Below are 15,534 nucleotides of genomic sequence, written 5' to 3' on the forward strand. Positions count from 1 at the left end.
TAAACTTCTAAGTAACCAGTGAGGTACTACAGAAGCTGTTTTGTGCTGGCTTGGTAAACTTAAGTATAGAAATCACCATCAGCGTTTGGGATTTGTCTGCCCTGTTTTGTTTGCAGTTCACCCTGATTGAGTGACCTGAGCTGGCTCCCACAGGAAGCACCGTCACACCTAGATCCAGGCTGTAGGGGTCTGGGGGATCTTAGGGGCCTTGGGGTGCACAGATACCTATGTCCAGGCCATAGGGGTCTCTGAGAGGCTTAGAGAGTTTTGAGGGGGACATAGATATCAATCTCCAGGCTCTAGAGGTCCCAGGGGGGCTTAGAGGGTTTCGTGGGGGGGCACATATTCCTACATCCAGGTTGTAGTGGTACCAGGGGGGCTTAGGGGGATAGTGGGGGACATAGATACCTATGTCCAGGCTGGAGGCGTTCTGGGAGTCTTAGGGGATTTGTGGGGGCCTAAGATACCTATGTCCAGGCTGTAGAGGTATCACGGAGTCTTAGGGGTTGGGGTGGGCACAGATACGTATGTCCAGGCTGTATCAGTTCCAGGGGGGGATAGAGGTTCCATGAGGGGCACAGATATCTACGTCCAGATTGTAGATATCCCGGGGAGGGTGTTGGGGGTTTCGGAGGGGCACATATACCTACGTGCACACCGGAGTGTCCCAGGGGGCTTATGGAGTCTATATGGGGTACAGATACCAATGTCCTGGCTATATAGGTCCCTGGGGAGCTTAGGGGGCTTGTGGGGGGCACAGATACCTACGTCCAGGCTGCAAGGGTCCCGGAGGGGCTTAGGGTCTGTCACGAAGTGTCGGGGAGTCCGGCCCTGCACCCCTCTTCCTGGGACACACAGTGACTCTCAGCCAGCCAGTAAAACGGAAGGTTTATTGGACAAGAGGAGCGAAGGATACAGCAGAGTTTGGAGGCACAAGCAGGACCCCACAATCGAGTCCTTCTGGGGGTTCAGGAAGCTTAGTTCCCAGTTTGGGATTCCCTGAACTCCAACCACCCAGCCCAAAACCGAAACTGAACTAACCCAACTCCCTCCAGCTGGCCCCTTGCTGTGTCCAGCTTCCCGGGCAAAGGTGCTGACCCCTTCCCCCCTGCCTAGCTTGAGTTACAGGCTTAGGTCCTGTCCCTCACCTAAAGTCACCTGCTGCTCTCCCATCCCCCACACAGACAGTCCCTACTCCATCACAGTAATGCCCAGAGCATTTCCTGCATGGAGCTATAGTGGCACCATGTGGCCACGCAGGGTAATGCACAGAGCATCACACCTATGTAGAGGCTGTAGAGATCCCTGGGGGGGCTCAGGGGTCGTGGGGGGCACAGATAGCTACGTCCAGGTTGACGGCGTTCTGGTGGGGATTTGAGGCTTCATGAGGGACACAAATATATACATCCAGGCTGGAGAGGTCCCTGGATGGCTTAAGGGGTTGTGGTGAGACAGATACATGCGTCCAGGCTGTATTGGTCCCTGGGGGTTTAGGGAGTTGAGGAGGGGCACAGAAACCTACGTATGGTCTGGAGAGGTCCCTGGGGGACTTAAGGGGTTGTGGTTGTGCAGATACCTACGTCCCAGTTGGAAGGGAGCTGGGGAGCTTAGGGGGTTTGTGTGGCGTACACACACCTACAACCAGGCTGGTGGGGGCCCTATGGGTCTTAGGGGGCTTGTGGGAGGCAGAGATACCTATGTCCAGGCTGGAGAGGTCCTGGGGAGGGCTTAGGGGGTTCCTGGAGGTCACAGATATTTACATCCAGGCTGGAGGGGTTCTGGGGGTATTAGGGAGTTGTGGGGAAGGCACAGATACCTATTTCAAGGCTGTAGGGGTCCCGGGGTTGCTTTGGGGCATTCTGGGGTACAGATACCGACGTCCATGCTGTAGGGGTCGCTGGGAGGATCAGTAGGTTCGTGAGGGTGCACAGATACCTACGTCCAGGATATAGGGATCCTGGGTGAGCTTAGGGGTTTGTGGGGGGCACAGATACCTTCATCCAGGCAAGAGGGGTTCTGGGGGCCTTAGGGGGTTCGTGTTGGGCACGGATACCTGCGTCTAGGCTGGAGGGGTTCCGGGGGGCTTAGGGGGGTTGTGGGGAGCTCAGATAACTATGTCGGGGCTTGAGGGGTCCCATCACGGCCTAGGGGGTTGTCGGGGAGCACAGATACCTGCGTCTAGGCTGGAGGGGTTTTGGGGGTCTTAGGAGGGTTGTGGGGGCAGAGATACCTATGTCCGTGCTGGAGGGGTCTCGTCGTGGCTTAGGGGATTCGTGGGGTCAGAGATACCTACGTCTAGCTTTGGCAGCTGTGGGATCCCCAGTTTATTTGTTATTGGGGCATGGGATGTGGAGTGTTGTAACCCTGATTGTGTGGATGAGGAACTGTGAAAAGGCGGGGGGCGGGGCCGGTCTCTCAGCAGGGGAAAAGGAGGAGGGGTGGGGAGACGGTCTGCCTAGCCCCGGGATCTCCTTTACTTTGGCTGGAGAGGGCGGAACCGGTCCCGGGGCAGGCTGGGAGATGTAGTTCCTGACTCTCCCTGAACAGGAAGTGACGTTGACGAGGGAGGTGGATCCGGACTACCAGCGCGCTCGGGCCGCTCCGGCTCTGCCTGGCTCGCGCGGGGTCGTTGGAGCCTCTCCCGGGACGGAGAAGGGTTTGTGCCCTTGGAGCTCTGGGCATGCGCAGATCGCGGCGGGAGAGCCCTTCATTAACCCCCTGTGGGGGCGGGCGGGAAATGTCTGTGCAGCCCGGACATGGCCGGGGGGGGGGAGGGAAGAGCAGGTGACCCCCGAGGAGCGGGGAGAGAAAGGGGGAGGGGCTGAGATCCCTAGAGAGCAACGAGCAGCACCCAGGGTGACCCCCCCTTCCCTCAAACCCCTGAGAAGTTCCCTGTTCCCCTCCCCCCATTGTGCCCCATTTTCTCTCCATTTCGCCAGTGTCCAGCTCTCATTGTGGCTGGTGGGGTTTTGAGGGGTATCTGGGATCCCTGGCCAGGGACTCTGCGGACTGGGTGCCAGGGAATATCTGGTGGGCTCCTGGCTGGGTTTGTGGGGGTGTCTGGGGACCCTGGCTGGGGGGTCTGGGCTCTGGGTACTGGGGGGTGTCTGGGGGCCGTTACTAACCCTGATCCTTCTCCCTGACCAGTTTGTGCCAGAATCCTGGCTCCAAGCACTGCCAGGCAGTCCCCGGCCAGGCCGAGTTACTGTCATAACTTTCTAGCCACTTGTCAAACACTGTGAGGTGAAATCACTGATGTTTCTTTTCTCCTCTCTTGAAAACTGCAGGAACTTCCAGTTCCATTGGGAATATTCATTCCCTCCCCCCCAGCCCTTATCCTAGATCTGGGGGTGAGGGAGGTGGGAAGGGGGTCAGCACTGCCACACAATGGTCTCTTCCACAGCATTCTAGACTCATTTCTGAACTCTGGTTTCACTGAGACCAATTTTATGCATCCGAAGCAGTGAGCTTTAGCTCACGAAAGCTCATGCTGAAATAAATTTGTTAGTCTGTAAGGTGCCACAAGTATTCCTGTTCTTTTTGCGGATACAGACTAACACAGCCGCTGCTCTGAACATTGAGACCAATGTTAATCCAGGGTCACTGCGTGGAAAGATAAGGAGTGACTCAAGAAGGACAGTGAGGCGAATGGGATCAGCAATTCTACCTGTGAGGAGGGGCTCACAGAGCCATTGATTGGTTCCTCTCCCCCACAAAGAGTGGGGCTGAGAGTGGGACATCACGTACTGAGTGTTGGACTCTTGCTCTTTCAGGGGCCGGTGACCTTCGAGGAGGTGGCTGTGTATTTCACCAGAGAGCTAAAGGAGGGAAGCTGCTTAGATGCTCTGTCCCTCTCTGCTCAGGATATTGGGGTTCAGCTTCCTGAGTCAGATGCTGTAGTCTCCATTGTGATCTGGGAGACCAGGCTTGGCAGCTGCTGCTCCCTAGTGGGTTTCTGTGCTGGGAAGTGACCTTAATTAAAGCTGCTTCTCTGCCTGGCCCAGGGGATGACATTCTCCAGCTGGTACTAGCCCCCTAGGGCAGCCCTGGGCCCTGTTAATACCAATTCTACCACAGACTCCAGGTAACTGAAAGACCTCAGGGAATGTCCTAGGGTCTGGCAAGAAAGTGACTCTGCACAAACAGCCCTTCCTCGTTTCTCCTTCCATTAGCGGTTACCAGGAGAAAATCCAGCCATGGGAGAGCAAAACCCCCAGGAATGGGACTTTCCCAGCCAGAGGGGCAGGAAGAGAGGACAGGGGAAGGAGAGACTGAAAGGGGCAGTGGGAGAAATGAGTCGGGGGGAGAGATTTCCAGCTCTCTAGTCCAGCCAGACACATGTATTGCTGCATCCCTGGGCAGAGCCACTTTCCAGTGAACAAAACAAGGATCAGAGACAGGAAAAGCCAGTTCCTGACTCCATATTCCCTTGCTGGGGTGTGGCTGCCGTGTTGTCAGTGTCCGAGGGAATCTCTCACAGTGACTCCTTTGGTTCTGCTTTTTTCTAGCCTTGTGTTCAGAGACTTTGTTATGAGGTGAGGGGAGGGAGAAGGGAGGTTAAAAATCTCTCTGTGGGCTTAGCCTGGCAGCAGGGGCCAGGTCTACAGTGTAATAACATGCTTGATCTCTTTCTCAGCATGGCAGAAACTGGGGTGTCTGTCTGCAGGGAAAGGGCCTGGGAGAATCATCTGGTGAAATTAACTAAACCCTGTTCTGAAACCCCCACAACTGCCCTTCTCACCCAGACAGGTTGTAGAATGACGTCCTTTTTTTGCTCCAGCTCATTCCATCCTCCCAAGGGAGAGGGAAGAGAAATGGGTGCAGGGGAGCCTGTTAAGGTAGAGATTATCGGGAGGTTGCTGGTGAGTTCCTGCAGGGCGGGAGAGGGACAGCAAATACACCAGAGATGGGAAGATTTGCACAGTCTGTTTTGGAGGTTGGAGCGGGGCAGGAAATGCACAGGGTGGGGAAGGGAGGAGGACAGCTTGAGATAAACCTGCTGGGAGTTGTTTATTAAGTGGCCTAGATTCTAGGAAGAGACCCATGAGATTAGGTGGTGGAAATACCCTAATTTGTGAAACTGAGAATAACCCACCTTCATAGAGCTAGTCAAACTGACCAGACTCCCAGTGCTGGAGCCCGACCTGACTAACCAGCGGCTGCTGTGAGATATGAAGGGGGCACCCATCAGTGAGGTTTAGGGGAGCTGCCTCTCTCTTCATATCCAGCTACTCACGATGAGGTTATTGGGCTTCCTACCAGGGAGCTCTCCCTGGACCCTGCTAGGGGCTCCATCTCCTGTATCAGTCGGTGGCTAGTAGGGGGGTTATGGATCTGCTGGGAGAGACAAGGGGCTCTGTCTTGGTCCCCTTAACCTGGTGTTTCCAGGATGCTCTTTGCAGGGTGGGGGTGGGACTCTGTTAACTATGATCCACCCAGAGCTTGCATTTGATTGGTTCCTCTCCCCCACAAAGAGTGGGGCTGAGAGTGGGACATCACGTACTGAGTGTTGGACTCTTGCTCTTTCAGGGGCCGGTGACCTTCGAGGAGGTGGCTGTGTATTTCAGCAGGGAAGAGTGGGCTCTGCTGGAGCCCCCTCAGAGAGCCCTCTACAGAGATGTCATGCAGGAGAACTATGAGAATGTGACCTCATTGGGTAAGGATTCCCATCCCCTTAGTTCTTGGAGTAGAAAATGAAGAGATAAGGTTCATGCCAACCCCACAATGCCACCTCTACTCTGGCCTGTTTCAGCATCATCCCAATATGCCAGTGACACACACACACACACTGCCACAGGCCCTCCCCTGCTGCAGAACATTTTGGGAACAGGGCACAGGAGCCGTATCGCACAGTGTCAAATAGCTCCTGTTTGCTCAAGTGAACTTCTTTGAGATGGGACGACCATATCTGCATGGAGTATTCGAGATGTGGGCGTACCATGGATTTATATAGAGGCAATAGGAGATTTTCTGTCTTATTATCTATCCCTTTCTTAATGATTCCCAACATTCTGTTCACTTTTTTTCACTGCTGCTGCAGATTGAGTGGATGTTTGCAGAGAACTATCCACAGTGACTCCAAGGTCTCTCTGTTGAGTGGAAACAGCTAATTTAGACCCCATCATTCTGTATATATAGTTGGGATTATGTTTTCCAATGGGCTGCAGTGTATGTTATCCTGACATCTAGTACTGCTGAGATCCTGAATTCAGTGATATCCCTGCCCTTCTTGTTCCCTTTCTCCACCGAAGCCCACCAGCCCATGCTTCCTGTTCCCAGCTTCCCCAGGACTCTCTCTCTTTGTCTCTGTCTCTGGACCTCTCTGTCAGCAAGAAGCAGTGCCAGGGAGACTTGCCCTCTCTCTGGAGTCTTCGATTTCTGGGACATAGATTTACTTTCTCTGTGTTTTAGGAGACTCTTTGAAATTGAGTGCCTGTGATATTAACCACAGTGCAACCTGGACTGTTGAACAGCTCTGTCCCCTCAGTTCCCAAGCTGGGGTGCCTTTTCCACTGCTCTGCTGTGAGAGCAGCCACTCCTGGGCAGTTCACACATGGTCTCCAGCATGTAACTCACTCCCAGCTACACAGTTTTGAGTGCTGCTAGTCAGTGACTCACAAACTACAGTACCTCACAGGAGAACCCCAGAAAATTCTCTGCTCCCTGACTTTCCCCAGAAATGTGCATCTTTCCCTGTCCAGCACACTCCTGAACAACGCAAGCTCATATGAAGTCTGTCATTTCATCAGTGGAAAATGACGTGCGCCAGCCTTGTTATCCCAGATGAAGTTTCCAACACACTTTAATACAACCACACTGCTTAGATAAAGAATAAAACAAGATTGTTAACTATCAAAAAAAAATTTAAGATACAGATAATGAGGCATAAAGCTCAGAATTGTTTACAAAATAAATGCAAGATAAAACACTGAACTAATGTTTAAGTTAACAAGCTGAAACGGATTCAAGGCAAATGTTTCTGTCACCCTGTGCTGAGACAGGCTGGTTTTCCTTTCAGCCAGGACTCGGCCTAACCCACCTCTGCCGCCCACGTTCAGTTCTTCAGGAGTTGTCATGAGCAGAGGGAAAGGGGAGAGAGAGTGTGTCTCATGCATTTTCCTCACCTCTTTTTATAATTCAGTCCTTTGTACTAGAAACCACTTCAGTTCTCAGCTCAGTCACGGTGACAGGCTGTCTGTTGGAGATGTGAGAATTATGCGGGAAAGTCTACAGAAAGAGCTTTGGAGCTTTGGTCAAGCTAATAGGCCTAAAATATTAGCTGAGCTTGTTTCTCTGTGTAAAGGGCAGAGAAAGGCAAAGTGGAATGGAAAGTCCCCAAATTGGGGAACAATGGCTTTGTGTGCCGAAGGGGCCTAAGTAGGTGAAGTGGAAAGTTCCCAAACACACTGATTTGAAATAACCGAGATTGTGAAACATAACCACAGTGGAAGTGTTAGAAAAGTCAAATCACAAACTAGACCAGGAATAACAATAAGAGGAGAGGCCGGATATGAAAAACTGATTGTTCAGCTTGCTTTTGACCTGCATCATATTTTGCAATATATTCCAAATAAGGTAATTAATGTGCAGCCTATGTGTCATTGTTTGTGGCTTTAAGCTTTAAAAGGCTTGTGTGATTTTTAGCTCGGGGGGACAGTATTCCAATAGCTGTTGCCCCCTGCATGCTTGTAACCAAGAAAAGAGCCTCAGGCTGAGCTGATTGAAAATCAGTCGTGTGGTCATTTTCCACAACAGCTTCAAGAGGTCCCTGTGATGGAATGTAGATGTCTTCTTCACACCTTCCCCCTGCAGGAGAATGGCTATTTGACCAGCTGTTTGCCTTGCTGTCTCTGAGGAACTGGTCTGTGGGTGTTCCCCAGAACTGTAACTTTTTCAGTAATATCATACTGTAAAATCTCATAACTTTACATACAGTGTTACTACACATTTTAACAGGAGGATAATATTCAGTAGGTTATGGGTTTTCAAGTGATACCTCACAAGCCATACTGTGTACAAAATTGATCATAATTTTCTAGAAGAGTGAACACGGGTACAGACTGACACAGTGTCTGTGTGTGTGTTCCCAGCAGATAGGTGGGTATTTCAATCCCTCTAAGCATAGTGTTCGGCATCTTCATGGACCTGGGGAACTGGTCCTGGAAATTCACTGGTTTACCAAGTGTGACACTATATGGAATTGTGAGACACTTTGGTATTAATAATAAAATAATAAAATCTGATAAAATTGCAATGAATTGTGCTAGATATGCCATGGAAGGTGTCAGGGAAAATGTTATGATTTTCCAGGTATGATCATTTTGTTTCTATGTTTCTATCACCTTTGTACTGTGAGCTATAGATATGTAGGGTATATCTGTATTTCCAGACTTGGGCAGTGTTTCTGGGCGACACCTCCAGACATATTGGCATTAACACTGCCTAGCCTGTTTGATGGCCCATTGAGGGTCATCAGCTGTACAATGAGCCCATGGAAAGGACCAAGGGGATACACCTATTGAGTCAGCAAGACATTCCTGGGTAAGCCTGTGTACTGAGACCTCCAAGGCTTTTCCATACCATGTGCTGTGAATCTTGTGTTTGGGACACAGGAAGAACAAGCCACATAGCAAAAGGAATGTAAAGCACAGCTGCATCATCTCCATCTTATCTTCAATCCCCTTTCCTACTTCTGGAGCAACTTCTCTACAAACTGAACCCTGGAACAAAGGACTGAATGACCCATCCAAGCTGTGGATGTGTTCCAGACAGACTTTCACACCGGCAACTCACTAATACTGCTAAGAACCTGATCTATCCATTTTGGAATGTATCTGACTGCTTTCCCATTTCACTTCATTCTATCTTTAGCATCTAAACTAAAGGTTTAAATGAAATAAGGATTGGCTGGCAGTGTCGTATTTTGGGTAAGATCCAAACCTGTGCTGACCTGGTAATGTGGCTGACCTTTGGGGTCAGAAGATCATTTTGTTTATGTGAGCAGTTTTTAAATAACCTCTCACTGTGCTGAATCTAGGTGCTGATTGGGAGTCAGAAAACTGGGATGCAATAAAGGGGGCTGTGTAATTTCTTTTTTCAGCTTCTCGATAACCCGTGTGGGTGATCTCTTTTTCAGCCTGCCCTGATCTTGGTATTTTCAGTGAGAACTGCCTCTGGCCAACCAGGTCACACTAAGCACTGAAGTTAAATAAACAGAATGTTTTTTATGACAAAGTCTTATGAAATCAACTGAACTCCTTTGTTTTCTTTCATCTCAGCAAGGTTTCCTGTTACCCAGCCTGATGTGATCTCCCAGCTGGAACAAGGGGAAGAGCCATGGGTCCCAGACCTCCAGGGCTCTGAGGAGAGAGAGATCCTGAGAGCTCCCCGCACAGGTGGGAAAACATTAAACCAACTCAGAATCTGTAAGTGCCTGAAGGAAACATCTGGTATGCCCATCAAAGCCCTTGGGAGGTCTTTCAGTTCATTATTGTCCCTAGCAGGGGTTGTATTCTCAGGGTAAATATAGCTCATGGCTTCCTGTAGATCCTAGCAAACATCAGGCATTAGCTTCCTCCCTTCCCCCTGCGTATTTGGATGGGATGTGAAGGCTGAATTCATCCCCCTCCTCTGTCCTATTTAGGGGAAGAGTTTGGGGGAGTTCAGTTCCTGATTTTTATTTGACCTGTCTTCAGCCTTTGTTTTGGTTTAGTCTTCCCCCTTTCCATCCCTGTTTGAGATTTCTGTCTCTATCACAGCAGGTGATGCAATGGCATGTGAGAAAGAGGAGCAGAATTCTCAGAAGGAAAATGTTGAGCAAGTGGATAAACACAGAGCATTATTGCAAAGATCGAAAAGGAATGTGTCCAGGAGTAATGAGCAGGGAAACTCCTTTGAGATTCAGCACAGACCAGAAAGAGAGCAGAGAAACCAGCCAGGGGAGAAATTGGATAAATGTATTTCCTGTTGGGGAACTCAGAAGGTCCTCATGGAAACCACAACACAACAGGAAATCCTTAGGCGAAAGAGAAAAAATACATGCACTGAGTGTGAGAAAAACTTCACTCACAGATCAAGCCTTTCTGTTCATCTGAGAATCCACACAGGGGAGAGGCCCTATGAATGCAGTGAGTGTAGGAAAAGCTTCACTCACAGATCAGCCCTTTCTAGACATCAGAGGATCCACACAGGGGAAAGACCCTACGAATGCCGTGAGTGTAGGAAAAGCTTCACTCACAGATCAGCCCTTTCTGTGCATCAGAGAATCCACACAGATGAGAGGCCCTATGAATGCCGTGAGTGTGGGAAGACCTTCAATCATAGCTCAAACCTTATTGCCCATCAAAGAATTCACACAGGGGAGAGGCCGTATAAATGCTGTGAGTGTGGAAAATGCTTTATTAAGAGTTCAGCCCTTTCTGAGCATCAGAGAATCCACACAGGGGAGAGGCCCTATGAATGCAGTGAGTGCGGGAAAACCTTTTCTTGGCACTCAGCCCATGTTAGCCATCAGAGAATCTGCAAAGGAGATCAACATTGTAAAAATCTCTAGGGCTATCAAGACTCTCTTTTCTTTAATACTTTTCCTGATTCCCACATAGTAACTTTTAAAGCTCTTTGAACTGTTTGCAGCACCGTTATCCCTCAGCTTGTCCAGATGAGTGGCCCATTTTTGCCTTTTGCAGTTCGCCCTCTTTTGAGGTGGACCTATTTGTCCTTTCTATTGTCCCACAAGTAATTTGAGTGTGCCCTTCCTATGAGGAACCAGGGAGCGTCACATTTATACCATTCCTCCTATTGCAAAGTTATTGTTAGAGTCACCAGTGATAGAGATTGTATCATTGACAGTTGTTCTCACGTTGCTTTGGGTTGTGCTGAAGAGCAGTTATATTGGGAATTTTTCAAATTAGATGTAAATGAAGAGGAGCTGGGGCAGGAAAAAAGTATAATTTCAGCTTCCGTGACACTGGAAGGAGATGGGGTGACTCAAAGATTCCCTCCTTCCCCTTCACTGCAGAACTGTTATCTTTTGCCTGAGCCATGCAGAGTTTATGTTCATCACATTCTATCCATCCACTTCTCAAAGTGTCATGTGATGAAGCATTCTCTGTTGTCCGTGCTTGCAGATGATGTTTTTACTACTTTAATCCTATATAAGAGTCGCTGTGACTGGAGATGAAAGTGTCAAAGTCCTGGGAGGGGAATTCAAATGGATCCCAAATAGAGTGTGATCATTTAGAGTTTAAATCTCAGGTTCCATTTATTGTAAAGCCATTTCTGGCAAGAGGGGTGTTTTTCCCTCATGGGGATGCTAGGATACTAAAAAATTTCGTAAATAACATAACTGACTATGGAGACAGGGATGAGGGAAGCAGGTTTGAATGGATCAGAGGACAATGTGGTGGGAGAATCTCTTGTCCCGGTTCTGAATAATCAGATGTAACCTGCTCTGGAATTTCACTTGACGCTTTCTTTGTAATGTATTCTCTCTCTGTGATGTGGGTTTCTATCTTTCCTGAAGGCTGTGTTTGGTCACCCAGTTGGATATTAGTTCAGTTTGATAGGATGTATCTCAAATTTATTGAAGAATTTAAGACAATGACCCTTTGCTAAAGTCCTCATTTATGATTTCAGTTTTGCTTTTTCCCCATCCCTGCATAATGACATGGAGAAAGTTGAAATGCAGTTCTATCAACAGGAGAGAACTCTCTAATTTACTGGACAGGCTAACAAAGAAACAGCAGTGATTTAAAATCTCCACTCAGAAATGGTGAACAACAGCACAACCCCAACTAACTGAAGGAAGTGCATATGATCACAGCGTATTTCAGTTATTTAAGGCAATATTGTCTCCGAGATCTGGGAAGAGAATTCCATGGTAAGTGGTTTTGAACTAGGCAAAATGCTCATGTATCTGGTTCCCAAAGCATTTGTAACCCAGGCCCTACAGAAGATCTTTCCTAGCTAATCCTATGCTATGGGAAATGCAGCCGTTCATGACACAGATGTTGAGGAAATAGAAATGGAGTTTTTGTCGAATTTATCCTTTGTAGGTTCTAAAGATGTGTATAAAATAAAACCAGTGTTGAAAATGTAATATCTTCAGAAAAATGCCCATTTTTTAATAGAATCTCCAGCTCTGGTAACTAACGAAGATTCTGATCCAGGCCTGTATCCAGTCCCTTTCCTGGACCCGTACCACTGAATTAAAGAAAAATTGGGTATGTTTCAGGAAGCCATTCCTCATTAACACTGCTGAGATTTTAAGTGGTTTTGTAAAGGATTCTACTTCAGAGAAGTGTAAATTTCCCCTATCCAAGACCAAGGATTTGGAAAGAGCTGAGGTTGAAAGAGTCCACACCCAGTTCTTGGTTTCCACCCCAGTAAAGGAAGCTATGGTGACCCAAGGAAAATTGTTTGTACAACTCCACTTCCTACTTCAGTGTCCCTGATTACACTTCCAAAGTATGCCAGGGTTAGACTGAGAACAGTCATCCTTCACTGTTTGGATGCAAAGAGAGAGTGCTTCATAGGACATTCCTTCCCTGTGGATCCCAAACTGGCTGCCTGGCTGGGTAACAAGGACTTTCAGGCTGTAGAAATGATGGTAACAAATGAGGTGATGAATTTGTCAGCCTCCAATTTCAGACTTCCGGATACTCGCATGTTGAGTCCTGATACTATGGTTTTGTGGCAGACGCTGTGGCTACACAATTAAGCTGATGTTGGCACAGCTGCACCAATGTAGCTGCGCTGCTGTAGCACTGCTATTACAGATGCTCTAAGCCAATGGGAGAGATTTCTCCCATCGGACTTGATTAGTGCAGCCCCCGCAAGCAGCGGTGGCTTTGTTGGCAGGAGAAGCTCTCTCGCTCATGTAGCACTATCTACACAGGGGATTAGGGCTCTGTAACTACGTTGCTCAGCTGTGTGGATTTTTCACACCCCTAAGCAATATAGTTATCCCGATAAATGTCTTTAGTGTAGACCAGAGAGGTTTCTCTTGTGCTTTATGCATTTACATTACTTCTCTACCTCCTCCTACTTTGAAAGATTAGAAAGTGTGAAAAGAGAGGTATTTTTCTCCATGATGCAAACATTCCGACATAGAAGACCCCTTCTACCAACACGTATGGCAGAAGATCCAGAGATATATGAACTCACAGAAGTGGTTGGGTCCTACATTGGGACAAAGCACAATAAGAACCAGCGTTCAGTTGTTGGCAATAGGGATTAAAAGAAAACTAACATATGACAACAATTTGTGATCTTTGAATATGTTATTGTTACCAATTAAAATGAAATTATAGGTGAAGTTATTGTTTAAAGAGTAAGAGACCGTGTGATAATCAGAATTATTTTGGAAAACTGAAAATTGTCTTGTTTTTGTTAGTCATACAGGAAATGATGGCTAATCTTGAAAAGTTAATTTGATTTAATTTACCCTGGTTCCTCAACTGTTGCTACAGCTCTAGTACCCATCAATCCAAAGACTGAGAGAAATGGAGAGTTCCAACCATTGTCCTTTTAGTATCTTATTGTTCCTCTCCCTGTTTTTTGTGCTGGCCTTTCTCTATCATTTTCTGCCTTTGTTTAGTTGATAACAGTTGGTTTCCATCACTCACATTTGTTTGTTTAAATCTCTACCCGTTAAATAATTTTTTTGCTTGTTCGATAACTGTACTCAAGTGCTGCGTGAGATACTAGTTTTACTGTGGACCATTGCTACTGTATCTTGGGATACTTCAGGAAGAGAGGATCTGGGATTTCACCAAGTATCTGGTGATCCGGGCTGGACCCTAGAGGTGGACACACTGAAGGAACTCAGGGATTAGGGTGGCTGCTGTAGCTCAGAGGAGGGTCCTTGAGTTCCAGCAGGCTGGTGAGTTTGGTCACTAACATCCATCTGCCAAATGCAAAACTCCCTCTTCCTTGGCAGGTGGCAACAAGGAGACTCACAGCCCTCAGTACCCTGAGAAAGGTCACAATGTGTCTCTATGTTGATCCACCTGTCAAATTCGCACAGGGAAAGCTCCCGATAGCACAAAAGTCTGCCCTATGAAATCATGGAACATGTGCACTTCGCTCTGTGAAAGCATGTAAAGAATCCCAGCGCTGGAGGACAGGGTTTGGGTCCAGAGTGACCTAGACAAATTGGAGGATTGGGCCAAAAGAAATCTGAGGAAGTTCAACAAGGAGAAGTGCAGAGTCCTGCACTTAGGACGGAAGAATCCTATGCACTGCCACAGACTGGAGACTGACTGAGTGAGGGGGGATTTGATAGCAGCCTTCCACTACCTGAAAGAGCAGGATTGTGGACTTTCTCCTGGCCACTTTTGCTGGGCTGGGCAGGCAGCCTGGAAGCCTTTCTAGAAGAGAATTGGGAACTGAGTTAAAAAACCAATGTGGAAACCAGAACCTCAGGTTTAGACTCATTTGTTTATAATATTAAATCTTCAATTCTAGTGTCACGGTCAATACAATTGCTTCTGCCTGATAGTTGCCCAAAGGGAAACTTAACTTCTCTGCAAAGGGAGTGGAGAGAAAACACTTTTCAGAGGCCAAGAGAGACAAGGCGAGTGAGGGTAAGAGCTTGTAGAGGACCAGCCTCTGTTGGTGAAAGAGACAAGCTTTGGAACAAATCCAGCACCCTGCTTCAGTTTTGTGTAGCCTGAAAGGTCGTCTGTTTCCTAAACAGCAGTTAGAACATAAGAACAGCCATACTGAGTCAGACCAGTTCATCTAGCCCACTGTCCAGTCTTCTGAAAATGACCAATGTCAGGCGCCCCCCAGAGGACCCCTGGGACCAACATGGAGACAACAACACCCCAACCAAGGTTAAAAGTCAATGCACGTGGGAGAAGCATCTTGTGTTTCATTCCATGTGCTAGTCCCATTGTGTTGCCATCTCCTTTTCTTCCTTTCTGTTAAAAGCTTTGGTGTTTTGCACAGAAACATTATTTCCCCAGCAGAGACCCAGGAGTGGTGGCTGCATTCCGGTACCAAACAGTCACTAGAAGGGGGCAGACAAAGGCCTTTAGGACGAGGCATCCCTCACTGTCAAAAAATCATCTCGCTCCTGCAGATAACTGGCAGCCTGAATTTGTTCCTTATCCTCCCAGAGTCTGGGGGGGCTGGAATCAGCACTACCCAGCCCCTCCATATGTAGCAGGAACAAACATAAACCTTGTCTTTAAAACAAGCTGTCCCCTTCCTTCTCAGGGAAGATTTTTCTATGAGTGAAGTTGAGTTTCAGTTCCCCTCTCCTGGGGTGGGACCAGCTCCCAATGAGCTCTGTTTTCACCTTTGCCCCCTTTCAGTCACTCTGGGATCCAAACTCTGCTCCCTGCTGTCAGGCAGCTTCCAGCCCATCCACCCTGCTCATTAATTCCATGGTCATATATCACCCCCTTTGCCAGCACACAGAGCCTGCAGGAAAGCTACTCATATTAGATGCATTGGTGGTATAGTGTTGTGCATAGATGTTGATCAAGCAGTTGATCTGGGTTTGAGTCCCAGCCAGTGCAATAATGG

General features: G+C 48.1%; 1 protein-coding gene and 1 pseudogene across 10 annotated transcripts in view; one reads left to right on the forward strand and one right to left on the reverse strand.

Annotated features, from left to right (window-relative positions):
- The window catches only part of LOC127031107 (zinc finger protein 707-like), a 769,794-nt gene that overhangs the window by 356,166 nt on the left and 398,094 nt on the right, over positions 1 to 15,534 (forward strand). Inside the window, exons 5-7 of one of the 10 annotated variants that reach the window (XM_050917859.1) lie at positions 5,530 to 5,656; positions 9,279 to 9,425; positions 9,759 to 11,589. The exons of 4 other annotated variants lie outside the window; for them this stretch is intronic. In XM_050917859.1, the coding sequence (XP_050773816.1) occupies positions 5,530 to 5,656; positions 9,279 to 9,425; positions 9,759 to 10,552 (1,068 nt within the window). In that variant the 3' untranslated portion in view covers positions 10,553 to 11,589. Of the gene's footprint in view, positions 1 to 2,538; positions 2,657 to 5,529; positions 5,657 to 9,278; positions 9,426 to 9,758; positions 11,590 to 15,534 lie in introns of those variants that run through there. 5 more of the 10 variants (XM_050917861.1, XM_050917863.1, XM_050917864.1 and 2 more) reach the window with 5 other exon arrangements.
- LOC127031106 (zinc finger protein 345-like) overlaps positions 1 to 15,534 on the reverse strand; it is a 565,317-nt pseudogene that overhangs the window by 183,664 nt on the left and 366,119 nt on the right.

The sequence above is a fragment of the Gopherus flavomarginatus genome, chromosome 11 (assembly GCF_025201925.1).
Source record: "Gopherus flavomarginatus isolate rGopFla2 chromosome 11, rGopFla2.mat.asm, whole genome shotgun sequence".
NCBI lineage: Eukaryota > Metazoa > Chordata > Testudines > Testudinidae > Gopherus > Gopherus flavomarginatus.